This window comes from Cervus canadensis, chromosome 22, assembly GCF_019320065.1.
Source record: "Cervus canadensis isolate Bull #8, Minnesota chromosome 22, ASM1932006v1, whole genome shotgun sequence".
In the NCBI taxonomy this organism is placed as follows: domain Eukaryota; kingdom Metazoa; phylum Chordata; class Mammalia; order Artiodactyla; family Cervidae; genus Cervus; species Cervus canadensis.
The window spans coordinates 7,554,512-7,580,447 of record NC_057407.1 but is presented as its reverse complement, the minus strand read 5'-3'; the positions used below and the strand labels follow the sequence as shown (position 1 = coordinate 7,580,447).

The 25,936-nt window shown below is 44.2% G+C and overlaps 3 protein-coding genes across 4 annotated transcripts in view; 1 reads left to right on the top strand and 2 right to left on the bottom strand.

The window, feature by feature from the left end:
* XCR1 (X-C motif chemokine receptor 1) overlaps positions 1-25,936 on the top strand; it is a 321,508-nt gene that overhangs the window by 23,132 nt on the left and 272,440 nt on the right. The window lies entirely within an intron of this gene.
* On the bottom strand, positions 4,251-9,147 carry LOC122425045 (C-C chemokine receptor type 5). The gene is made up of 2 exons (XM_043443346.1): positions 9,033-9,147; positions 4,251-7,323 (listed from the first exon to the last, which is right to left on the bottom strand). Exons 1-2 carry the CDS (start codon positions 9,046-9,048, stop codon positions 6,254-6,256), a joined length of 1,086 nt encoding a protein of 361 aa, XP_043299281.1. The 5' UTR covers positions 9,049-9,147; the 3' UTR covers positions 4,251-6,253.
* Positions 18,875-25,566, bottom strand: CCR2 (C-C motif chemokine receptor 2). 2 transcript variants are annotated; one of them, XM_043443345.1, is made up of 3 exons: positions 25,273-25,566; positions 20,285-21,266; positions 18,892-19,085 (listed from the first exon to the last, which is right to left on the bottom strand). In XM_043443345.1, the coding sequence occupies exons 2-3, from the start codon at positions 21,253-21,255 to the stop codon at positions 19,016-19,018; spliced, it is 1,041 nt and encodes a 346-aa protein (XP_043299280.1). In that variant the 5' UTR covers positions 21,256-21,266; positions 25,273-25,566; the 3' UTR covers positions 18,892-19,015. The 2 variants fall into 2 exon arrangements, with proteins under 2 accessions (XP_043299279.1, XP_043299280.1); XM_043443344.1 differs by having other exon boundaries at positions 18,875-21,266.

Below are 25,936 nucleotides of genomic sequence, written 5' to 3'. Positions count from 1 at the left end.
AGACACTGAAGCTTGGAAACATTTAGTAATGTGCCTAAGAATTTAAACATAGGAATCCTTGATGCCAGAGTCCAAGTAATACCGATATTTATGAGTATCTATTGTATGCCAGACTTGTACTGTCCATTAATGTAGTCATTGGTCATCAGTTCAGTTCAGTTCAGTCGCTCAGTCATGTACGACTCTTTGCGACCCCATGGACTGCACTCGTCAGGCTTCCCTGTCCATCACCAACTCCAGGAGCCTGCTCAAGCTCATGTCCATCGAGTCGGTGATGCCATCCATCTCATCCTCTGTTGTCCCCTTCTCCTCCTGCCTTCAATCTTTCCCGGCATCAGGGTCTTTTCCAGTGAGTCACTTCTTCACATCAGGTGGCCAAAGTATTGGAGTTTCAGCTTCAGCATCAGTCCTTCCAATGAATATTCAGGACTGATCTCCTTTAGGATGGACTGGTTGGATCTCCTTGCAGTCCAAGGAACTCTCAAGAGTCTTCTCCAACACCACAGTTCAAAAGCATCAATTCTTGGGTGCTCAGCTTTCTGTATGGTCCAGCTCTCACATTCATACATGACTACTGGAAAAACCGTAACTTTGACTAGAAGGACCTTTGTTGGCAAAGTAATGTCTTTGCTTTTTAATATGCTGAATAGGTTGGTCATAGCTTTCCTTCCAAGGAGCAAGCATCTTTTAATTTCATGGCTGCAAGTCACCATCTGCAGTGATTTTGGAGCCCAAGAAAATAAAGTCTGCCACTGTTTCCATTATTTTCCCAACTATATGCCATATTAAAAAATAAATTAATTGAAATAAAGAGCCTAGTTCCACATTCACATCGCCACATTTTGCACTAGTCTGGTGGCCACTGTATTGGACAATGCAGATACAGAGCATTTCCATCATTACAGAAAATGCTACTGGACAGTGCTGGTCTAGACACTATATACCAGCATAATTCCCAGTGGATATTAATAGTATACCAAATTACAGGAAAGGAATCTGACATCCAGAGTCTTTAGGTCACTTATGCAAACTCCCATAGTATTGAGGCTGGAACTGAAGTCAGTCTGATTTTTAAATACCTATTTCTTTCATCTACCAGGCTCTTCTTTGTACCCTGCATGAAGGAGAGAGTTAACCAATCAACAGAGCCCTGATTTGATCATATGTTGGAAAATGTTGTATTCTTAAAAGGGATTTTTGAAGAATATTAGCTAAGTGGTAGTAAACATAAGTAGAGAAATATGAGACTAAATAGGAGCAATGCTCTTTTAAAACTTTATATCTCTGCAGAATTTTCATTGCCTTATCCAGGGTTGACCAGGACTCCCAGAGTTATCCAGTTCTTTAGGGATGACGGTTTTTGCTGGACTTGGTTAAAGGTGGTGCTTACTGAAGGGAGACGTAAACGGTGGGGGCAGAATTCTTTTACCAAAGGAAGCAAAATCTATATTCACTTGCAAACCATCTCAGACAGACCTTGACTTGTTCTTTATTGAATTTGAAGCCGCCAAGCTCAGCATGGGCGCCAGACATCCCACTTTTATTTACTTTTCACTTGGAACAGACAGGTCAAAACACAATCCAAAACCAGAAATGAAAGCAAAATATTTGGAGCCTCAAATACAGATTATTTTTATATTGCCAATTAAGTCTAGATTTACATGCTTTTAAAATCAGCCGAGGGGAAGACAGAGTCAGTGTTCTGTTATGAAAATGGTAAGATCTGAGTCCAGACTCTCCTGGGCCCACAAGTCGCCCACTTCCAGGCTGGGCAGCATCCTGCCCAGATGGCAGTCCTCGCTGAACCTGCTTTCGGTTCAACCGGCTACAAGCAAGCGGTGTTCAAACTGGTGGCAGCACTTAGAATCACCTGGGGAGGTTCTGAAAGTCAGAGCCACAGGCTGCATCACAGACTTCAAATCTGAATCCCAGAAATTGGCCAGATCTGCAGAGATTGGTTCTGGGCAGCTGGGACCTTCACTACGGGCATCAGTGAAAGTTGCTCAGTCGTGTCTGACTCTTTGCGACCCCATGGACTATAGCCCGCCAGGCTCCTCTGTCCATGGAATTCTCCAAGCAAGAATACTGGAGTGGGTTACCATTCCATCAGTGAGGCCTCCACTGATGCTCCGCTTGTTCTTCACAAATAATGAGTAGTGCATCATCCACCCTGACCTGTTGTGGTGATACTCCTTCTACACAACAGCTGTGGTGCCAGCAGAGACAGACACGAAATAGCTGAGTATAAAAATGCTCCGTATGCATATCTCTGATCAAGGATGGCTGCTGGCCACACTTGTTGGTTTGCTAAGTGGCCACAGGGGGGCAGTACAGCCCAAGGTTCTTAAAGGCTTTGCATTTAATTTGAAAAATTCATATAAGCTGTGCTTTAAAAAACTAGTTGCCACTTTAAAAGAGACAAAAATAAGTTGCTGAAGCATGGCAGAATCAAAATGGTACAGAACTTATTCTCAAAGTAGTAACAGTATGGAGCCAAATATAAGAGTTATAAAAATGCTTACAATAAATTAAGGAAAATGAAAAGTGTGGCATAATTTTGACATATACATAATGTAAAATATTAAAGTTTGACAGTATTTTAGAAAAACACAAGCAAGATTTTTATAGTGAATTTTACTGAAAAGGACCTATGAAAAATGCCTCTTTCTGCCTCTTCTGTCTCTCCTCACCCCAAGGGTTATATAGACACTCTGCACAAACCCTGAACTGCTGGTTAAGGATATGCTCTCAAGCTATGAGCCAGAGCAGTTAGGAAGCTCAGGAGTTGTTCTCTGGCTCACATCTCACTTCTGTGGTAAGTCTCCTGCCGTCATAAGAAGGGTTAACACTTGGACATCTATGTTCATGTAGGGGAATCTGTCCTTTGATATAAAGTAAATAACTTATTTAGTCGCTAGAAATACCAGTGCGTTTAATTTAGTGAGAGCTGCTGCTACTGAGAACCCTTGGAATACAGATGTCAGCAGAATCCCAATTTATGAATTTGCACATTATTTCTCCCTCTAAGGACATTCACCTTTTCTTTGACTTTCTCCATGGCATGTATGAAACCCTCTCGACAGGGCCTCTGGGTTGAGGCATTGAGATAAGTCAGAACCTGCGGGCCATAAGGAGTTTACATTCATTTGCTGATCTAAGCGATGGGCAAAAAAAGAGGTGGGCAGTGAAGGGGCTTGCAGAGCGAGGGGTGTGGAGGATCAAGGCAAATGAGGCGTGAGGCGTACACATGATGGGGGACAAGATGCACCCTGGGTACATCACGTTGGGTGTATCACGTTGGGTGTACAGACACGTTGGGTAGCTTTTCTTCATGTTGACATTGGGCTAGTTTTATTTAGCAGGAAAGAGGATGAGAAGTACATGTGTATCAGTCATAAAACTGACACCTTCCGACCTCCCTATGCAGCCACGTTCATCTTACAGGGGAGGCCTCCTTTCTCCCTGGTCCTTCCCTCTGCTTTAACCCCAGCCCCTCCCACCTGACCTTGGTTCATGCCTCCTTGTACCCTGTGAGATAGAAGGCGGTCCTTCAGTATTGTTAGGGAGAAGCTGTCCTTGTCACAGACCTCCAAGTTAGGATGGCAACCGACTCTAGTGTGTGCTTGGAAGAGGAGAGGGAAGCAGGGGGAAAACTGTGCAAATGTGCCCAGGTAGGTCACCTCTACCTGGAGCGCCTGTCCTCCTTGAGGGAAGGAGACACGTGCACAGAAGTCTATGTGAACACCGTTGTCATCAATGCAATTGCAGCCAAGTTTTGGGGAGAGATTGTCAAATGAAACAAAAGCAATCTTCACAGCCACCGATGACCTTCTTCTGTATACCTGTGTCTGCAACGCAAGATTACAGATGAATGACCAAGTTACAGCATTATGTCTTTTCCATTGTCCAACCTAGACAGTTAACATATGTTGAATCACACATTGATTTTCTCTGAAGAATCATGTTAATTCTTTTGCTTGAGTAGAGAATTAAGTTTGAAATTTGAAAGTTTTCAGGGTCAGTTGTGCAGAATCTCCACTCTGAGAGGTAGCGTCTTTAAAAACAAATTATTCTGGCAATTTGACCCAGTGAGAGGGTCAACTTTTAAAAATAATTAGAAAAAATAATCCTCAAGATGTGTGTTTGTATGTGCGTGAAATTTTCCAAATCAGCTACTTAAAAAATTCTCTCACAATTTTATGTGTAGTATTCTAAATGTACATTGGCTGAAAGAACAAGAATACAGTCAGTTATTTTTCAGGGTTTTTATTAGATGCATATTTTCTTCCAAGCAACTTGTAACTGTCTATATACATAATAATGTCACATATATGTATATGTGTGTGTGTGTATATATATATATCAGAATGTTTGAACTGACCCAGAAACGAGGTTCATATGCCGCGTGTACACTCTCAACAACTTTAAGAGCAAGACAAAAGACCCTTCCAGTCACTTCCTATTGACAGCCACAACCCTCAAGTTTCACACTTTAGAGCTGGAGAAGAATCAGTAGTACCTCTTATTCTGACGTCTTAATCTCTTGAGAGGTTCTCATTCCTTTGTGTTTTCCCACCTAATCTTTACAGTGATGGTCTTAGCTACCCCTGGACTCAAAACAGTCTTAGGCATATACAAAATAATAATATAACTAGCAAACTGCAAAAAAAATCCCACACAATTCTTCCTTTGAAAGAAGTCTCTTAGTGTTTGGATAAGGTTTGTTCAGAAATGCATCTGGAATGTGTATCTCTAGCCCTGACACTCAGGTTGAAGCACAGAGGTTGGTAAATTGTATATTCTGTGGTTTAAAAAGCTTGAAGCGGCCTGTTTCCAAATGAATGTGTCTGTCTTCTCTTTATCTATTGATAGTTAAATCCAGAAGACCGTACTTAAAAGCTGTCATTTAGGCTTCCTTCAGCTCTTTCAGGCCTCTTTACTCAGTGCTTATAAAGCTTTGGATTTTTTTAACTATGTAATCAGTACCAGCCAAATGTCATATCTGACCTGGAAGTGTTCCTGGAGCTCAGACTCGTGCATTTGTAAATCTAGTATTTCAGAGCCACCTGGGGATGCCTCATGGTTTGAGCCAGGATGGAAGGACTGCTCTGGTGGCAGGAGCAGTCAACGATAGACAGCCCAGGGTCTGTCTGCGTAGGGTGGTGTTCAGCTTACAAAACTGGACCCTTTCTCTTCTACCAACTCCTGTTTTGACCTAAACCTCCTCCTCCTTCCATGCTTGATGTCTTTTTTAGGGCACCTCTGATGCTTACCTAAAATCTAGGGAGTCTCTGACTCCTCTCTGCCCTTCACTGCCAAACCAAATCCACCCCAAGTTCTGCTGACTCTCATCCTCAGTGCTGTGAGGAGGTATCCATTGTTCCCATCTCTGGCTTCAACTTTAGTGGAGCCTCCTCACTTGATCGCATTGTTGCTGGTCTCCTTGACCTGAATGCTCACCTTTCCAGGCCATCCTTTGGTTACAGAATGAGCCTTCTGCAACACTGGCCAGGGCTCCCCACTCTGCTCTCGGACTTTGATGAGCAATGCCGTCCAGTTTTCCCATGCGCCAGCCTCATTTTTCCTCCCAGGGGCTCCCCCAGCCAGTGCCTGTCTCCCCACAGCCAAGTTTTGCCTGTGCAGTGCCCTCACCCTGGAGCTCAGCTTCTCCACCAACAGACCATCGACCTCCAGTCCCTTTTCTGCGAAGAAGCCTTCTCAGGTCTCGGCAGACCACAGGGCTCTCCCTTGGCATCAGTGTCTGTGGAACTTACTAACATACCTTTTGGGGGAGATCCCACATGGAAGATGTCATTTCTTATCTGATCACCGGAATGTCTTTTCTCCCCATGGCAAGAGAAGGACCTATTTTAATCACATTTGCAACCTGGCTATGGCCCTACCCAGATAAGAAACTATACAATACTTTCCTCAGTTCATTTTGTTATTCCTGTTCAGGTAACCAAACTCAGGAATTAACAATTCTCTGAGGATTTTTTTTTTTTTAAACATTGAACCTTTTGTAGTGAGGGGAGAGCTTGCTAATAAATTGTTGTATGTGGGGGGGGAAGTGAGAAGATTGCTGTTTCATCAGCATGTTTTGCTTTGGCTTTCTAAAATTGATGGGCTTGAAATACCTAACATACTTAGAGCTGATGCCAAATTGATGGATGAATCTTAAACCCTTGTTGACAGTAATTTCCTCTCGAAAAGAACTACTCCCCCACAGCTTGCATATATACACTGAGTCAGATCACAAGCCAACAGAGATTTCCTGTTCTCCCGTGGATCGTGTATAAACGGAGCTTGCTCGCTCTGGAGCCTCTCCCTGGAACACTGGACAGCTTTTGCAGAAGCGGCTGACGATGTACTTTTGGAAGAACCGTAAGAGATAGTTTCGGAATTTCTCCCCCACGAAGGCATAGATGATGGGGTTGATGCAGCAGTGCGTCATCCCCAGGGTCTCTGTCACCTGCATGGCTTGGTCCAGCCTGTTAGAGCCACTGCAGTTATTCAAGCCAAAGAATTCCTGGAAGGTGCTCAGGAGAAGGACGATGTTGTAGGGAGCCCAGAAGAGAAAGTAGACAATCATGATCACGAAGATGAGCCGCACAGCCTTATGCTTCTTCTTCTCATTGCGACACCGGAGCAGGGTTTTCAGGATTCCCGAGTAGCAGACGATCATGACAAGCAGTGGCAGCACCAGCCCCAAGATGACTATCTTTAAAGTTTGGAAATTCTTCCAGAAGTGATACTGACTGGATGGGAAATGTGGGCTGCACGTATGACGAGAGCCTTCTTTTTGGGATTTAGTAAAGATAATTCCTGGGAGAGAGGCAAACACAGCCACCACCCAGGTGACCCCACTTGTCACCGCCCCAAAGGTGACTGTTCTGGCTTTTAAAGCAAACACAGCATGGACGATAGCCAGGTACCTATCAATTGTCAAGAGGATGATGAAGAAGATTCCACCAAAATAACCAATGAAATAGAACCCTGTGAATAGCTGGCACATTGTATTTCCAAAGACCCACTGGTCTGCAGCATAGTGAGCCCAGAATGGGACAGTGATGATGAAAAGTAGGTCAGAGATGGCCAAGTTGAGCAGATAGATGTCAGTCATGCTCTTCAGTTTTTTGCAGTTTATCAGGATGAGGAAAACCAGCATGTTACCCACAAAACCAAAGATGAATACCAGCGAGTAGAGTGGGGGCAGGAGCCGGGCTGCAATTTGCCTCACATTGATTTTTTGGCATGGCTCTGACATCCCGTAATCAATGTCATAGGTGGGAGTTGATGTTTGATAATCCATTTTGCTTGACTCTGTAAATAAAGAAGAGCTCTTTTATAAAGTCCTAGAATGTCCTTAGCAGTCCATCATGAATGCAATACTTCAGTAGGTTTTAAAAACTGATACATAGATTTCTACATTTAACTGAAGTACCTTTTTTGGTCAAACAATGAACTTTTTATATTAGTTTGCTGCTAGCTTCTCTGCTCTGGGTTTCTGTGGTGGCTCAGATGGTTAAGAATCTGCCTGCAATGCTGGAGACCTGGGTTCGATCCCTGGGTTGGGAAGATCCCCTGGAGGAGGAAATGGCAACCCACTCTAGTATTTCCATGGTTAGGGGAGCCTGGCAAGGTACAATCCATGGGGTCATAAGAGTCAGACACGACTGAGTGACTGACACTGTCTGCTTACTAGATGGAGCACATCAGTCATCTCACCAAATAAAATCGGATGTTGTGTAGCCACGTGGAGTGAATGAAGCTGTGATAACCATGTCCAGAAACTGGGTCAGGAACTGTCCAACCATGTCTGTTCTTAAGCTGTCATTCCCTGGAGTTAGCTTACACATAGCATCATTAGGAGCTAGCTGGTGATAATGAACAGTTCTCAAGGGCACTCTGCCTGCCAAGCACTGTTCTAAGCTTCATTCATTCAGTTAATCCTCAAGGTGACTCAGTGAGGCAGGTCAGGTTTATTGTCCCCGTTTTGCAAATAAGAACCTCAGAGCACAGAGAAGATGAATAACTTCCCCAAAGACCCACAGGGAGCAAGCAACTAATTTTGAAGGCAGGCAGTGCAGCCTGTAACTCTTATCTGCTATGGTCCCTGTCTTTCACTCCTTGGTGAGAAAACTACAAGCAGGATTGTCAGCCTAGAGCATTGATGTAGTCAAAATGAAACAGTCTGATGCCCACGTCCCTGGAGAAGGTCATAGGAGCCAGCAGCCAGTTGTGAAATCCTGCTTGCCATTCTCACATTTTCTCTGAAGTTTGTGTTTGTAGTTTCTGAGCTGCTATGATTAAGGACGGCCTCCCCCAATACATAAGAAATGGTCAAGTGGACAGTGTTTCATCTCCTCGCGTGCGTCCTGTGTTAGCTTAGTTCCTTCACAACCCACTAACTTGCCTGGTCTGTTTAGGTCCCACCGCTTGACTGAGAATTTTCTTTAGTTAGTCCCTGTGAGACTCCAGCTCCCAGGACCTCAGATTAAGCAGCTGGGAAAAGCACACAGAAAAATCTCACCTTTAAATTCTGAGCCAGAAAAAGAATCATACACTAGATGTGCTATGAAAATTGATTTGATATTTATAACTTGTTATTAATTTGGACAATTTTCAGGCTTCCTTCTTTTCTTGGCAGAAATAAAAGGAGACTTAGACACAGCTTCTGGTTGGGCACATGTTCAGAGGGCATCCTGCTGAGGAGGTTTTATTTCTCCTAACCAAAAGATAATGTCTGTCAAGGTTTTGATCAGTAATTATTCTCTGAAAATATCTTTCTTTTGAAAAGTGAGGGCTTTTTATAGTCTTTCATTCATAATCCTGTTTTGTATCTTTGATGTTATCACAGTCTGAAACTGATTCTAAACTCTAACTTTTTCCTTACTTAAAGATTATATTTTAAGATAGTTCAATGAGCACCTGGTGTATTTCTGATGTTTTCTATGGTTTCCTGTAAAGGCTTTTACTCATCACTCAAGCTGCACTAAGAAATAGGCAAAGTTAGCTGAGAGATGACTTACCGGGAGAGATTCTCATAGGGGAACGGATGTCTCAGCTCCTCTGACCAGCTGAGCTGTGCAAATCAAACATATAGACAGCATAAAAGTAGGAAATGCACAGTTTCTTCTGAGTTGGGGGCGGAGTTTTACTGAATAATTATCTGGCCGTGCAAAAAAGCATCAGAGAGCAGTCTTCTTTTTTTTCTTAAATTGAGCTTAAAATAGACTAGAAAATAGATCTCTAATCTGAAACTTTATTCATGGGTTTCCCTGATTACGCAATTTCTTTTTGCTTCTCAGTTCACCCAACTACCCAAATGGTTAGAAAAAAGAAGGAATTAAAGGATATTAGAACTGTAAGAACATTCATGAGCATCTAGTCAAAGGGCCATGTTTTACTGAAAGAAACTGCTGTCCAAGAGGCAAATGATTTGTACTAGAGTGCAGGGCTTATCAATGGGGAGGCTCCAAGGGTGAGAGATCTTGACCCACTTGCTATTTGTCTTCACGGAAGCCAGCTGAAACTGACTTTAAAGTGGGGGGAACATCTTACATTAACCCTGTGGTCCCTCTTAAACCTGGGCTTCCCAGCTGGCTCAGTGATGAAGAACCTGCTTGCTGATGCAGGAGATGTGGGTTTGATCCCTGGGTTGGAAAGATCCCTGGAGGAGGAAATGGCAAACCACTTCAGTATTCTTGCCTGAAAAATCCATGGATGGAGGAGCCTGGTGGGCTACATACAGTCCATAGGTTTGCAAGAAATCTGACACAACTGATGGGCTGAACATGCACGCCCCCCACTTTGTTCACTTCCCCACTGCCCCCTCTTTCCTCCCACAACTCACACACATACACTCACCACCCAATACTATTTTCCTCTGCAAACTACAATAACTGGTTGCTTAAGGGTTTTTACTGTATATTCACCTGTGAGCTAAATGTGTTGCCCATCTTTCTCCAGATCAAGTACCTTGGGGGCACATCATTATGAAATTTTAGCCTCCTCGTTCACCATTTTGCAGCCCTCCAAGGCAGCAGGTGTTTGTGGGTAGCTGTCCTGTGCCAGGGACATAGGTAGCAGAGCCCCACACTCCAAGGATACAGTCTGTCTGGAATTTCTTTGAGAGTTTTTCAACATGAAACAGGCAGCAAGTGGCAGAAGAAAAGGGTCAAGTTTAGGATTCTATTTCAATATCTGCAGTCACCCCAGGCTTCCTTGGTGGTTGGTTACTTATCTAAAAACCTCAATTGTTGACAGCAGAACTGAGAACATAGAACAGAACTGAGAGCCAGCGCCGAGCCACAGGAGGGCCCTCTGCGTGCTTTTGTTTCCTCTGCCACAGGCTAAGAAACACACGCCAACACAGACTTGTGATCTGAGAAGACCCCAAACCTGTTGAAGTGGCCTCTGCAGTCAATTGCCTGAACTCAAAGCCTGGCCCTGCCCTCAGCTTTCTCATTTGTGGAATGGGCTGAATAATGGTAGTTGCTCCTTGGGCTTGTTGGGAGGATTGCTTGAGACATCCAAGTTGAGCATGCAGCATATAGTATACTCAAAAAACCATCAGACTCGTACTCATTCAGTGATCCTTTCTTAGATTTATTATATAAAATTCTAATAAAATTGGTTTCCTGGGGTCCTTGTCAGCAAAGCAGAAGCTGAAAGGGAGAAGCTAATGGCTGGTGCTACAGGGTAGGGGGATATGACTGCTGGGAAAAGCCAGAAAGGGGCAGAAAGAACCAGCAACTGGCAAGCACAACCAGGGCAATGAATCATGAAAAAGATGTTCAAGTTCATGCTGTATGTGGATTCAAGAGACAGCAGTTGAGAACTGGACTCCAGTCACCAGGCTGGGCTTAATCCTCAGCTTTACTGTTTACCGCTTGATTTGTACAAGTTACTGAAACTCTCCAGATCTTAGTTTTCTTATCTGTAAAATGGGGGCCAAAAAAAAAACCCCAATCACAAATGTGCTTGACAGATCTGTGGTCAAGGTCAAACGACAGAACAAGTGTAGAGCCTTTTGTTGGTACTGGCTTTCTGTGGGCTAGTTAAGTGGTGATGTACAAAGTATGCTTGAGAAAGCATTTACAAAATGGGTAGCAAATAATACAAAATTTCACAGGAAACAGGGAATACAATTTGAAGAGACCCTTGTGTGTTCACTGGTATTACACTGTGTAGAACTCTTGGATGCTGCAGGACAAACATAATGTTTCTGTGTGTGGCTTTGGTTGCTTTGTACTTCACCACGTGGACCTGGGGTTTGTCTGCCCTGTCTTCTGCGGGTTGTCATTGGGGTGGTTGTAGACTTGAGGGAACACTTACCCCCAGAGGGCAGTGTAGAGTAGTGAAGCAGGCTCGGGGTCACCCAGAATGTGCTGCTGCCTCATTGTGTGCCCTTAGCAAGATCCTACCCCTCCCTGAGCTTCTGTTTCCTACCTTGTCAAATTATGTGCTAGACTTTAGGGGCCCCAGGAGACCTCCCTCCTTAAATACAAAATGACTCCATGGCCAAGTTGCTTTGGAAAAGACACATTTGGGCAATACAGGGTGAGGATTCACAGGTGAAACAAGGAAGCACAACTTAGCAGTGTGTGTCCCCTTTTAGGGGGACATTCAGGTCACCTTTTGGGATAGGGGTTCATTCCAGGGATGCGCAAGGAAGGGAGGACCCATGGGAACATCTTCAGCATTTAAGCAATGAATTGTTGCTCTGGATACAACAGCAAGGCAAACCAGTGGTTTATCATGCCATGACTTAGTTTCCCCATCTCTGCTTATCTTTTTACCTTGGCCCTTCCAGTTTCCAGGGCTCTGGTTCTGATATGCAGGCCTTCAGACTCTCCGTAAGAAATGATCTTCTGGCTGGTTTGCCATTCTGGACTTGATGCCCAGCCCTCCGTCTGGGGTGCTGGCCAAGCTTTCACTAGCTGCTCCAGTTCGAATCTTTGCACCCAAGTTCTGAGGGCAGCTTCTCTCTGCTTGCCCACACCATCTCTGGACCATGACTCAGAGTATCATGCACAAGATGGGGAGGACACTGACTCTTTCTTGGGTTCAGAGGGCCAACTGCATGAGCTCAATGAACTGAAACCCGTGGGGCTCACACTGACTCTATCAATGTCAGCAGTGAGACGGGCTGAAAGAATAGCACATGAATCTCCTAGCTTTTAGAACATGTATCTAATTCTAAAACTAACACATCATGCTCATTGTATCAAGCTAGGAAAAACAGAAAAATAGAAAGTACAGAAAAAATTAGTCATTGTCTCACAATCTCAAAACAGTCCCTCTTAACACGTGATGTATTTTAATCCAGACCTTTTCCCATGCATACTTTTTGATTAATTGTTCTCACACACATACCAGTTCTTTATGCTGCTCCTTTTTTTGGCTAAAGATTACAGTATAGGTGTGTACCCATGTTATTAAAAATTTTTATAAATACATCACTTTAATTGTTACTTTGATTGATGTGTAACTTACATGTAGCAGAAACACACTAGTCCTAGGTGTACATTTTGGGCAAGTTTTGATACACATACATCCCTGTCACCAGATGGTAGGGAGCAGCCCTGTCACCCCAGAACATGCCCTCACACCCTGCCCCACTTGCAGGGGCCAGTTTGTCCTCAATGCATGAATGGGATGTACTTCTTCTATAGCTTCACATAAATGGAATCACAAATGCTGTCCTGTTTCTGTCTGGCTCCTTTTGTTCAACCGAATGCAGTAACTGTATGTGACAGAGCTCTGTTGTTAGGTGAGCCCTTTCCCTGGGTCACTCACTTGGACAGCATGTTGTGGGTGTTGCTGTCAGTGCTCTGATATTTCCACCAAGGAGGAAGCTTCTAGTGTCCCTGAAGCCCCCTTCACCAGCAGAGCCAGAGAATCCCCACAGTTCTCAAAGATACAGGAAGAATCCCCCATCCCCACCAGTGTTACATTTTGCACCTGTGTGCCTCAACAGTGATGCTGGGGTCCCATGACTCCTCTTCATCTACTGCTCCAGACACCGTTCACGGTGAGCAGGGATGGGGGCCACCATGCTGTCCTCTCCATTCCCACTGTCTCTCTCCATTCAGTTCAGTTCAGTCGCTCAGTCGCGTATGACTCTGCGAACCCGTGGACTGCAGCACGCCAGGCTTCTCTGTCCATCACCAACTCCCGGAATTTACTAAAACTCATGTCCGTCAAGTCAGTGATACCATCCAACCATCTCATCTTCTGTCATCCCTTTCTCCTCCCACCTTCAGTTCTTTCCCAGCATCAGGGTCTTTTCCAGTGAGTCAGTTCTTCGCATCAGGTGGCCAAAGTATTGGAGTTTCAGCTTCAGCATCAGTCCTTCCAATGAATATTCAGGACTGATCTCCTTTAGGATGGACTGGTTGGATCTTCTTGCAGTCCAGGGGCCTCTCAAGAGCCTTCTCCCAACACCACAGTTCAAAAGCATCAATTCTTTGGTGCTCTGCTTGCTTTATAGTCCAACTCTCACATCCATACATGACTACTGGAAAAATCATAGCTTTGACTAGATGGACCTTTGTTAGCAAGGTGATGTCTCTGCTTTTTAATATGCTGTCTAGGTTTGTCATAGCTTTTCCAAGGAGCAAGCGTCTTTTAATTTCATGGCTGCAGTCACCATCTGCAATGATTTTGGAGCCCAAGAAAATAAAGTCTGTCACTGTTTCCATTGTTTCCCCATCTGTTTGCCGTGAAGTGATGGGACCAGATGCCATGGTCTTAGTTTTTTGAATGTTGAGTTTTAAGCCAACTTTTTCACTCTCCTCTTTCACTTTCATCATTAAGAGCCTCTTTAGTTCTTCTTCGCTTTCTGCCATGAGGGTGGTGTCATCTGCATATCTGAGGTTATTGATATTTCTCCCGGCAATCTTGACTCCAGCTTGTGCTTCATCCAGCCCAGCATTCCGCATGATGTACTCTGCGTGAAAGTTAAATAAGCAGGGTGACAGTATACAGGCTTGATGTACTCCTTTCCCAATTTGGAACCATTCTGTAGTTCCATGTCCAGTTCTAACTGTTGCTTCTTGACCTACATACAGATTTCTTAGGAGGCAGGTAAGGTGGTCTGGTATTCCCATCTCTTTCAGAATTTTCCACAGTTTATTGTGGTATACAGTCAAAGGCTTTGGCGTAGTCAATGAAGCAGATGTTTTTCTGGAATTCTCTTGCTTTTTTGATGATCCAACAGATGTTGGCAATCTGATCTCTGGTCCCTCTGGCTTTTCTAATCCAGCTTGAATATCTAGAAGTTCATGGTTCACATACTGTTGAAACCTGGCTTGGAGAATTTTGAGCATTACTTTACTAGTGTGTGAGATAAGTGCAATTGTGTGGTAGTTTGAACATTTTTGGCATTGCCTTTCTTTGGGATTGGAGTGAAAACTGACCTTTTTCAGTCCTGTGGCCACTGCTAAGTTTTCCAAATTTGCTGGCATATTGAGTGTAACACTTTTGCAGCATTATCTTTTAGGATTTGAAATAGCTCAACTGAAATTCCATCACCTCCACTAGCTTTGTTCTTAGTGATGCTTGACTTCTCATTCCAGGATGTCTGGCTCTAGGTGAGTGATCACATCATTGTGGTTATCTGAGTCATGAAGATCATTTTTATATAGTTCTTCTGTATAGTTCTTTTGTATAGTATTCTTGCCACCTCTTCTTAATATCTTCTGCTTCTGTTAGGTCCATATCATTTCTGTCCTTTATTGTGCCCATCTTTCTTGCATGAAATGTTCCCTTGGTGTCTTTAATTTTCTTGAAGAGATCTCTAGTCTTTCCCATTCTGTTGTTTTCCTCTATTTCTTTGCACTGATCACTGAGGAAGGCTTTCTTATCTCTCCTTGCTATTCTTTGGAACTCTGCATTCAAATGGGTATATCTTTCCTTTTCTCCTTTGGCATTGCCAAAGCTTCTCTTCTTTTCTCAGCTATTTGTAAGGCCTCCTCAGACAACCATTTTGCCTTTTTGCATTTCTTTTTCTTGGGGATGGTCTTGATCACTGTCCTTTAGACCCTTCCCAGTTGGACCCCTTTACCCAGCCCATGCACCACATCCCCCTAGCCTTGTGCAGATCATCACACTGAGTAGACACTAACAGGCTGTCCACCTCATCACTTTGTTAGATATGTCCAGAATTGGTGGAAACCCCATAACTCTGCTGAGAAGCCTGCTCTGTGCACTTTGGGATTTCTTTCAGATCAGTGTGCAGACATGAGGCTGATGCAACTTTATGTGTGGTGGGGTGTGGTTTAGTCACCAAGTCATGTTCGACTCTTGCGACCCCATGGACTGCAACCTGCCAGGCTCTGCTGTCCATGGGATTCTCTGGGAAAGAATACTGGAGTGGGTTGCCATTTCCTTCTCCAGGGGATCTTCCCGACCCAGGGATCGAACCTGGGTCTCCTGCATTGCAGGCAGATTCTTTACCAACTGAGCTACAAGAGAAGCCCCTAAGTGTGGTAACAGAAGTCTAATGTATGATTAAGGTGTATACTAGACCTAGCACAGTCTTCAGTGGGTCAGGTCACACCTTCACCTCTATGTTCTGCTCTCTGTATAACAGGATATTAGGTGGGACTTTTCCTGTTGCCCCAAACTGGCAACTATGGCCTGAGGCTAAGGGCAGTGAGGTGTTAAGTATTCTGAAGTTTTACAAAAAACCACTGACACCTGGGATCGAACACCTCCCCCAGGGCTTTCTAAGTGTGACAGAATCAGCTCTGTGCCCCTAGTCACCATGACAACTCTTCTCACTGCGTCCAGTACAAGGAGGAGACAGGTTTGGGCAGGAAAAGGTTTTAGAAGTGGGTGAGGTTGATGGGAAGGAGGGTGGGGTTCATCTCCTCAAAGCCAAAGGAGGGACCTCTGAGAGAAACGTTTGAGAAGTGGGGACTTTCCGGAAGGGGAGGCCAGTACCTCATTCCTGGGTGGGGCATCCACTGGGCAGCAAGCCGCCTGAGCAGGAAAGAGGAGATTGGGAGGCAGGTGATGGTGGAGGCAGTGTGGCAGTGAGATAGCAAGAATGTCCCAAGGATGTCTAGTGATAAACATGGTGCTGGACTGGTGGCATCTGGAGAAATAGCCAGCGCAGTCACTCATCACACCCAGGGCTGGCCCTCCCTGAATTCATGGGCTGCCTTGTGGAGTCAGCTTACCAGCTCAGACACTTCTTCACTCGTGTCGGATTTCCTCTTGGTGGCCCTTGGTGACCTTTGTCACTGGCTAATCTCACCTGAGGCTGTTTCAATCTATCAGATAAATTTTAACAGGGAGAAAAAGTGAAAGCGAAGAGGTAGGATCTTGATGGCTTACTTCCAGGAGACGGCAGGGCCTCTCTGTAAGATACTCAAACTGTCCCAGTTACCACAGATCGAGGAGGATGGCATGGGGTGGACGGGGCCAAGTGCCAGCTCCACCAAGAGTCTTAAGTATGATACCCACCCCTTGGAATAGTCATCTTTCCTGACATTTGCTTACCTCAAACAGCCCACTTGAATGCTGTCCCCGGGATAAAGGAGACATGGGGTTTCCGCTTCTAGAAAATGGTTCTAGAGATGGTTGGCAGCTTTTAAGTGGCAGTTTGTTCGGTGGCAATAGAATCCTGTGGCTGCGATTATTACTGTGATGCAGGACTCTCACTCTCTCCTTGGGGCTCTCAGAAAATCTCACACACACGTCTGTTTCTGTGCCTTGCATAGTGCATTGTGATTATTAATACTCTATTGTGATGACTAATTCTCCCCTGCTCCTCCCCGTCAGTTGTCTCTGGGCTGGGAGGTCTAAAGGCCTGAGGATAACATAACCATCTCTATGTGCCCTCCCCAGGCTGACACACACTGACTCCTCAGGTGTATTTGTTATGTCTAATTCCATCATGGGAAAACAATTTTCTAAATTTTATTTATGGAAGCACTATATAACGTGTGTATCAGTTAACTTTTGTGCTTCTTAGTAAACAACCCCCACAACTCAGGAGCTTACAAGAGCTAATGTGGACAGCTTACTCCCGTGACATGTGGCTGCTGGGTAGCTGGGGCCCAATTCTGCTCTCTGCGATTTCCCACTCACTCACCAGGCACCTGGGCTGAAGGGGCTGTGGTCTGGGATGGACCTTCCTGCGGCTGAGCAGGGAGAGCCGGAGAGCCCACCCGGCACCTCAGCACCCTGCTCGGATGAAGCAGGCCTCAGCTGTGCTCACTTCCTCCTGGCCGAGCCGCCTGGGGATGGGCGGAGGGGTGGCCCTCCTGTAGGGCACGCTGCAGGTCACACATCGAGGACAGGCACGTGTAATCACACAGGGCAGAGTGAGAAGTTGTGGACAGTGAGACAGACTGTCACACCACCGCATAACAAAACTGGCAGTTTAAAATTTTTTTATTGTGGTAGAAATAGATTACGAGATTTACACTTCTAACAGTTTTTAAGTATCCAATAGGGTATTATTATTTATAAACACACTATTTAGTACTTACTCATCCTGTATAACAATTCTATGCATGTTGATAAATGGATAAAGAAAACGTGGTCTACACATACAATGAATATAATTTAGCCTTAAAAAAGTGGGAAATTCTGCAGTATGCAACAACATGGATGTACTTGGAGGGCATGATGCTAATAAGTCAGACACAGGAAGACAGGAACTGCATAATTTCACTCACATGAGGAATCTAAAATCATCAGACTCATAGATGAAAAGAATAGAATGGTGTGTATCAGAGTCTGGGAGAAGGACAGAGGAGTTGGTAATCAGAAAGATTTAAAAAAACAGTATAGTTAAGAGTGTTGATTCATTTTCCAAGTCATAGTTTTTTAAAAATTAATTTGTTTTAATTGGAGGATGGTTGCTTTATAATATTGTGGTAGTTTTCAAGTCATAGCTTTTTAAAACAATATTTACATTTCATCATCAAAACAAAATTTAATGCATTCATTAGGATAATACAGATATCTGAAGGTGAAGGCTGCTCCCCCACCCACAACATACACCTCTTTCTGAAGCCTCTAGACATGAGGCAAGAAAGTAAAACCTTAGTAACTTCCAGTTCCCCAGTTGCCAGGTTCCAGTATCCCTGTGTTTCTTGCCTGCATCAGATTGGAGATGCACTAACACATAGGTATATTCTTAGCTTAGCTCAAGCCAAGACCAAAGTCTTTGCTTGCTTAGGTGAACTTCTCCAACTCCCTATTAGGAGTTCCCACTGGCCAAAGAGAGGACCCATCTGAGCATCAGTAAAGATGTGGCAAAGCATGAAGCATTCAAATAGGATTAAATCCACAACTTTCGAGATGTCATAATGAGGCAAAAAAGATTTTTGGTAGAAAGTCAGAATAAAGACACATAGTTGAGATGACAGTTGTGACGTGCGTGCTGTAATCTGTCTGAGATTATTTAGATGCTATATCACCATAAGCTAGTAAACCCAGAGCTCACAGACTCCAGCTCCCTGACAATATTTATTTATGTTGAACCAGCGGCCTCCTAAACACACCACGTGCTCCACCAATACCAGAATTGTCTCTATGACTAATACAGTATTTTTAGGCTTGGCATAATAGTATCTTAAAAATGATACTTTACCACAATTTTAGATTGCAGTTTCCAGCTTTCATTTAATTTTTACTTTACATTGAAATACATTTATACGAGAGTGTGTGTGTGTGTGTGGTGTGTGTGTTTGTGTATCTGAACCCTCTGCCTGTGTGCAAAAATGAGGTGCCAGAAGGTAATTTGGAAAACATTTTTTTCCAATCTGTCTAGAGTCTTCCTCATCTAGGCCTGCCCTGCCTGGTAATAGGCTGATGTAGGTAATAGGTAATAGGTAATGTGCCTGAGGTCACAGGCTGATGTTTGTTTTCCAGAACAGGCCCCTTCTCTGCTTTGAGCACTCACCCCAGTAGCCCCATTGATTGTCTTCCCTCTCCCAGACCCAATAGGGGTTCTTGTTGCACAATTTCCTTCACATTCTCCCCATAGCTACTCTCCTGGACCTCTACAAACCGGCTTTTGGGGTGGGGCAATCCCACAGGCAGAACTGTGATAAAGGCTGTGGGGAGACAGGTGGGCAAGGGCAGCAAGAAAGCAGGAAAAGCCACAGAGAAGCAAAATACCATCAGATCTCTTTAGCGGTCTGGCGCCTCCTTCCTGACGTTTGCTCTTGGCCAGTTCTGGAAATATTCCTGCGCATCTGGTGCGAGCGTGCCCCTCCCCTCCTCCTGGAAGGGCTCACTGGAGCCCACTCCTTTCTCATGATCACCACCTCCAGCCCCCCTTTCCCTTTTTAAACAAGGTTTTTATTTTTTCATCTTGTTAAAGGTTATCTGTATTTTATAAACAAACATTTTAATAAATTTTTGTATAGAGGGATGAGGCCTAAGAAGCATATGTACAATGGGGCAAGGTATTGAATAGATTTCAAATGTAGGTTGTGTGGTTGTCATAGTTAACCTGTAATAAAGCAGAAATGTGTCATGCACTTAGCAGAAGAGGATCATGGGCCTAGCCAGAGCTCCCAGAGAGTTCTTACAGTTCCCACGCTCGCCAAGACCTAGGAGAGCCTCCAAAGTTAAATATGGTAGGAGATGGTGCTAAGGACCAGTGCTGCTGCCTGGCTGGGCAAGCGAACCCCTTACCTGCATCCTTGTAAAGGCTTCACCATGCTTACACTTTCACCTCCTTCCCCTTGGTCCGGACTCTACTCCCCCTCTTTCTGTTCACCCTCGCCTGACTCCTCTTCCCAATCTCCAGAGGATTAAAGAGATTGATTGATTAAAGAGGTTGATAGAATCAGAGAGTAAGCGAAGTGGTGGATGGGGGGACGTGGAGGGAAGCGCACAAACACAAGGCAGTATGGCATTTTCTAGGAACTGCGATGAGCTCGTTGGAGATTCCAAGTCTCTGCCCACAGTTGTTTTGGAATATTCTCTGAGCACGCTGACTCTACAAGAGTAACATAAGTCTTCATTGATTCACATAAGCCTCAAGTTCCTGGGCACTTACTCTAGAAACTTTAGACTCCTCTGTTCTTCAGCAAACCCTGGCGGCTTATTATCATATGTAGATTGCTATCACCTTTTGAAAATAACAGGTGAGCTTCTCCTCTCCTACAAAGCGGCTGAGACTTCCTGTTCCCCAGTGGAATGGGTGTATGTTGAACTCACTCGATCTCCTGTCTCCCCATAGAAAACTGGGCATTGTTTGCATAGGTGTTTGGCAATATGCTTTCGGAAGAACGTGTAGAGATACCTCCTGAACTTCTCCCCAACAAAGGCATAGATGATGGGGTTGATGCAGCAGTGGGTCAGCCCCAGGGTCTCTGTCACCTGCATGGCTTGGTCCAGCTGACTGCTGCTCTTACAGTTACTCAGGCCGAAGAATTCCTGGAAGGTGCTCAGGAGAAGGACGATGTTGTAGGGAGCCCAGAAGAGAAAGTAGACAATCATGATCACGAAGATGAGCCGCACAGCCTTGTGCTTCTTCTTCTCGTTGCGACACCGGAGCAGGGTTTTCAGGATTCCCGAGTAGCAGACGATCATGACAAGCAGTGGCAGCACCAGCCCCAAGATGCTCCTCATAACTGTATGGAAATTCTTCCATCCTAGTGGAAAATAAGGGGCACAGGCGTAACCTGAATGTTCTTCGAGGGATTTGATAAAGATGATTCCTGGGAGAGAGGCAAACACAGCCACCACCCAGGTGACCCCACTTGTCACCACCCCAAAGGTGACTGTTCTGGCTTTTAAAGCAAACACAGCATGGACGATAGCCAGGTACCTATCGATTGTCAAGAGGATGATGAAGAAGATTCCACCAAAATAACCAATGTGATACAGCCCTGTGAAAAATTTGCACATTACATCCCCAAAGACCCACTGGTCTGCAGCATAGTGAGCCCAGAATGGGATGGTGAGGAGGAACAGTAGGTCAGAGATGGCCAAGTTAAGCAGGTAGATGTCAGTCATGCTCTTCAGCTTTTTGCAGTTGATTAGGATGAGGACAACCAGCAAGTTGCCCACAAAACCAAAGATGAACACCAGAGAGTAGAGTGGGGGCAGGAGCTGTGCTTCGATTTGTCCCACGCTGGTCTTTCGGCAGGGTTCACTGTAATCATAGTCATAACTGGTGGTGGGTTCTTCATCACTCCCCTTGACATTTGTTGTAAACAGAGAATGAGATGTGGGAAGCACATTGTGGCTGAACGTATCATTGCCGTCCATCTTCCTTGGTCCTGTAAACAGAGGACAAGATGATGACATACAGCACAATGGCTACAATCCCTAGTCTTACCAAGGTCCCTGCTCCACTTAAGCAACATCCCAGGCTTTGTCTGTACTTGGCAGCCATCTCCTTGAAAGCATGTGTGCTAGTTCACCACTTCCGTTTATTCCTGATCACAGACACCAGTCATCTTCCTACAGCCATTTCCCAACAGCTTGGCCTTCCTGCAGAGCCTGACTCTCATTATAAGGCTGACCGTGCTGGACACTTGCTTTCTCTACTAGGCCTGTGACTCATTATTGGATGATAGTATATAAGGGGACTCCACTAGGGGCTTCTGGGGATGCTCATAATGAGCCATTATGAGTTGCATTTTCTGTTACCTGCCACCCAAAGTGTTCTGAACACTCTCTCAGCTTTCTGCCCCCATCATTTTGCCAAAACTTCTCTTGCCAGGATTGCGATGACAACCCAGTTTTAAACACCCTGGCTTTTAGTTTCATCTTCATCAAACGTTTAACCCTTCTGATGACCGCTTTCTTTTAAAAGTTTTGGTTTGGAAATTCCCTGGTGGTCCAGTGCTTAGGACTTCATGCTTTCACTGCTGAGGGCTGAGTTAAATCTCTGGTTTGGGAACTAAGATCCCACAAGGTGCATAGCACACAGCCAAAAAGAAAAAAAAAGTTTCTAAGTTAAAAAATCAACAAAAAAAACCCATTGGTCTTCCAGTAGGCTAGCTCCTGGCCTACCACTTCTGTTTCATATTCTTCGTTGGTGTTTCCTCCCCCTGCCTACGCTGTAAGGGTCCCTAGGCACCATCCTTGGCTCCCACTTTACCATTTACCTCTTTACCCTTGTTCCAAAGTTCTTCCTGAGTTGTTTTCAGGTTCTAAGTTTCCTGTAGGCTAATGCTTCCCAAAGCTCTGCCTTCCAGCCCCACCTCAGAGTTGAATTTTCCATTGCCTATTGCATATCTCCCCATGGACTTATTTATTTAACCAATATGTATTGAGCACTTACTAGGAGCCATACTCTATTTTAGACAGAGTGCAAAGTGGGTATCAGATAGGTACCTCGAGTTCAACCCACCCCAAACTGAATACCCCTGGAAAGTTGCTTCAGCTTGTGGATTCTTTATCTTGACCAATGTCATGTACTCCATTATTTAAGATTTGACATTGTCTTGAGTCCCCTCTTTTTCAGAAGATTAGGAGCCAGGCCTTTAGAGTTAAACAGACCTAGACTTGAATCCTGCCTCCAACGTCCAAGTTGTGTAATTTGAGGTTAATTACTTGTTCAACTGTCAGTTTCTTTTTGTCTAAAATAATAACCATGCTGAGTTGCTGTGGAAACAAAGACAGTGCAGCATCTAGTACAGAGAAATGCTCTGTATGGTTGTTATTATTATTGTGTTATATGGATTCTACCTCATAATCACCTCTCAGAGTCATCCCCTCTGCACCTCTTTCAACTGCCACTGTCTTGCCTCCTATGCATCTCACTTCTGGCTTTGCTGAACTCTTTCATTTGTTCTTTTCTTTTTCCTCACCATGTTCTGTTTCAATCTGTCTTCTCTGAAACTGAAATTGGATCATGCTTTTCTCAGTTTAAAACTCAAGTAGCCCCACGATTTGTATATGATGGGGCCTCAAAGCAATGCCCAGACTACTCATCATGGCTTTTCTAAGCTCCTTTCTTCTTAGCTCAAATCCCAGATCCTGTGGTCCAGCCATATCTATCTTTTTCCCACTTTTCCAAGACTCATCATTTCCTTCAGGCTTCAGTGGGTTTGCACATGTTTGCCCCTTGCCTAAAATGTCTGGTGAGTTCCTGTTCATCCTACGACGTGTGTGTGTGTGTGTGTGTGTGTGTGCGCGCGCGCACGCACGCGCGCACACTCAGTTGTGTCTGACTCTTTTGTGACCCCAGGGACTGTAGCCCACCAGGCTTCTTTGTCCACGGAATTTTCCAAGCAAGAATACTGCAGTGAGTTGCCATTTTCTACTCCAGGGAATCTTCCCAACCCAGGAATTGAACTTGCATCTCTTGCATCTCCTGCATTAACAGGCAGATTCTTTACCACTGTGCCACCTGGGAAGCCCTCTCCCCTTCTCTGTGAAGTCCAGCTATCCTCCTCTGTCATATCATTCTTACCATCTCAAAACATTGTGCATGCCTTTATAATAAACACATTATCTTCTACCCATTGTGTGCTCCTTGAGAGAGAGGACTAGGTTATGTTTCTGTCTTCAGCACTTATGATAGCACCTGGCTAAAGGAGGTACCAGTAATATGTTCATTGGAAAAATACATAAAACTCATAGTAAGTTTGACAACTAACAATATTAGAACTGTTCTCAAGAATGTTTATTTTTTTCCTGGCAGTGACTGTGGATTTGTTTTTATCTGTGTACACACCTTGTTTTTCACTTTCTCTTGTGATTTTGAATTTCACAGCACTGAACCAGATTCTTTAAATGAGCAGAAACTGAATAATACTTCTGATCAAACTTGAGGAAAAAATGTATCCACCTAAAGAATTAAAACTATAGTGATTAATTAAATGTTTGTTAGGCTCCATGTGCTATGCTAAATACTCTGCATACGTTAATTAATGTAATCCTTACAACAGTTTTGTGAGATAAATATACATTTTAAAAGTGAAGAAATAGAAGCATGGATGAATTAAATATTTTTTTTTCCCAGACTCACAACACAAGTAATGGCTGAGTTGGAATTTGAGCTATTGGGCTATTCCATTTCAAAGGCCCTCAAGGGTTTTCATCTTCAGACTTTGGGAACAGAGATGAATGTAGAAGAATGTAGAAGTAACCGCTTTTTTGGTTTTTCTTCATGCCTTGAACAGAATGTCTGGCATTTAGCCATAAAATCCACACACTTGCCCATACAAATGTGCTCTATGTATAAATGCACAAGCACACACACACACATGCACGCATATTTCTGCCAGAAAATAAGCTCCAAGAGGGCAGAGAGATTTGTTTTTACAATGAGCTATCTTAGTGCCCTAGAATCCAGCCTAGTACATATAAATATCAATTAAGAAGTGAATAATGGAGAAGTAGTAGGCTACAAGCCTCTGAGAGACAAAGGGCTCCCCTGTGGGCTAGACTCCCAGGTAATCCAGTGGGAGATGTTATAAAAACTAAAATATTGGGGTTCCTTGCACATAGCCTCTTAGCTGTAACAGGCCCTCTGGGCTGTTCTGTAGTTAGTCTCCTCATCTGTATGGAAAAGTGTAGACTGGATCAGTGGTTCTGAAATGCTGGCTTTCAGATAACACAGGAAGTCTGTCAGTCAGAAGTACACAGCCCAGACCCTTGTTCTGGTGATTCAGATGGGGGATGAACTGCCCTAGCCACTTCCACCGTGAGTTTCCTCTGCTTTGTTGTTCACCTGTGTCTCAAGTGCCAGAAACCTTCTTTTTATCATCTACTCCCGTGTCACCTAGCTCCTACCACAGCAGACACGTAGCTAGCAAGGAGGCTGAAGAGCACTGGTTTAGGTGTCACTTTCAAGTGTCAAGACACATCAATCGGAATTGATGAAAAGCTGCCTCTCAGAAAAATGAACCTCTCACTTCAGCCTCTGAATTGAAGTAAGAAATGTATTTTGGTGCAAGGCTTGTACTATCACATATATGGACTAGAGGAGGAGAAATTCAGGGTAGAAAGTTCCAGCTCTTCACAGTCCTTGGGGGCTGGGAGGGGCAGAGAGGAGCAGTATTTGAGAAGTCTGATTGTCCTACTTTCTTGTCTTGTTTCAGCCCAGCTCTCTCCTACCAGCTGAGCTCTGATGGAGTTCTCACTCTGCTTTGTGCTTCCTTCCTGCCATCGGGATCTCTCTCTCATTCCTGGGACAGATGCCACTCTCCACCCCTTTCTCCTATCTTGATCATCCCCCAAGTTCCTGGGCAATACAGACTCCCAGTCCCTGCATCTAGCATCGAGATGCTTTTGATTCATAAAGTGATGGAAAAAGCACCCCCGACTCACCGGTAGATGGCTTCTTTTAAGTGGCACTGGTGTGTCAGGCTTCTCAGCAACTGAACCAAACAGATCTGGAGGTAGAAACTTGGCATGCAGAAGTAGGAAATAAAGTTTCCTGCAGAAAGAGAAGGCGGAGATACAAGGGCAAGTAATGGTAAAGATTTGAAAAAAAGAATGATATAGTTCTTCTTTTCCAGCCAGGAACGTTGTACACTAGGTTGAAGTCTCCAGAGTAGAATTAATTTTGAAATCTTGGTTATGCAACCTTGAGGGTTTAAATCAGGCACACTCCATGTTTGCTTCTGGGTCTAACGACTGTGGGCTTCTTTATCTTGTGGTTCTCTATATCTGGAAATCTTTCACTCTCTTCTGCCCAGTAGTGATTTGCATGAAACAAGCACACTAGAATTTCATTTCCTAGAGGATAAATGCTAATGGGGGCTGTTGGTGAAGGAAATTAGGTTTTGTTGACCATATGCTCTGATTTCAGTGGCATCAAGGATTTGGGACTTGGTAGAAAACTTATTTAGACAGAGCTTTTTAATGAAAAGGGAATGTTAAATGGTCTCTTGTGTCAGAGATGTCCTTAGTAAGAAGATCCTCAGCTATTATAGGTTCCACTCTTGAGAAAAAAGTTTTGCTAAAAGAAAACACCATTGAGATTTTGGGA

Coding starts and splice junctions, on each gene's coding strand:
- CCR2 (XM_043443344.1), bottom strand. CDS start 21,255: ATGGACGGCAATGATACGTTCAGCCACAATGTGCTTCCCACATCTCAT.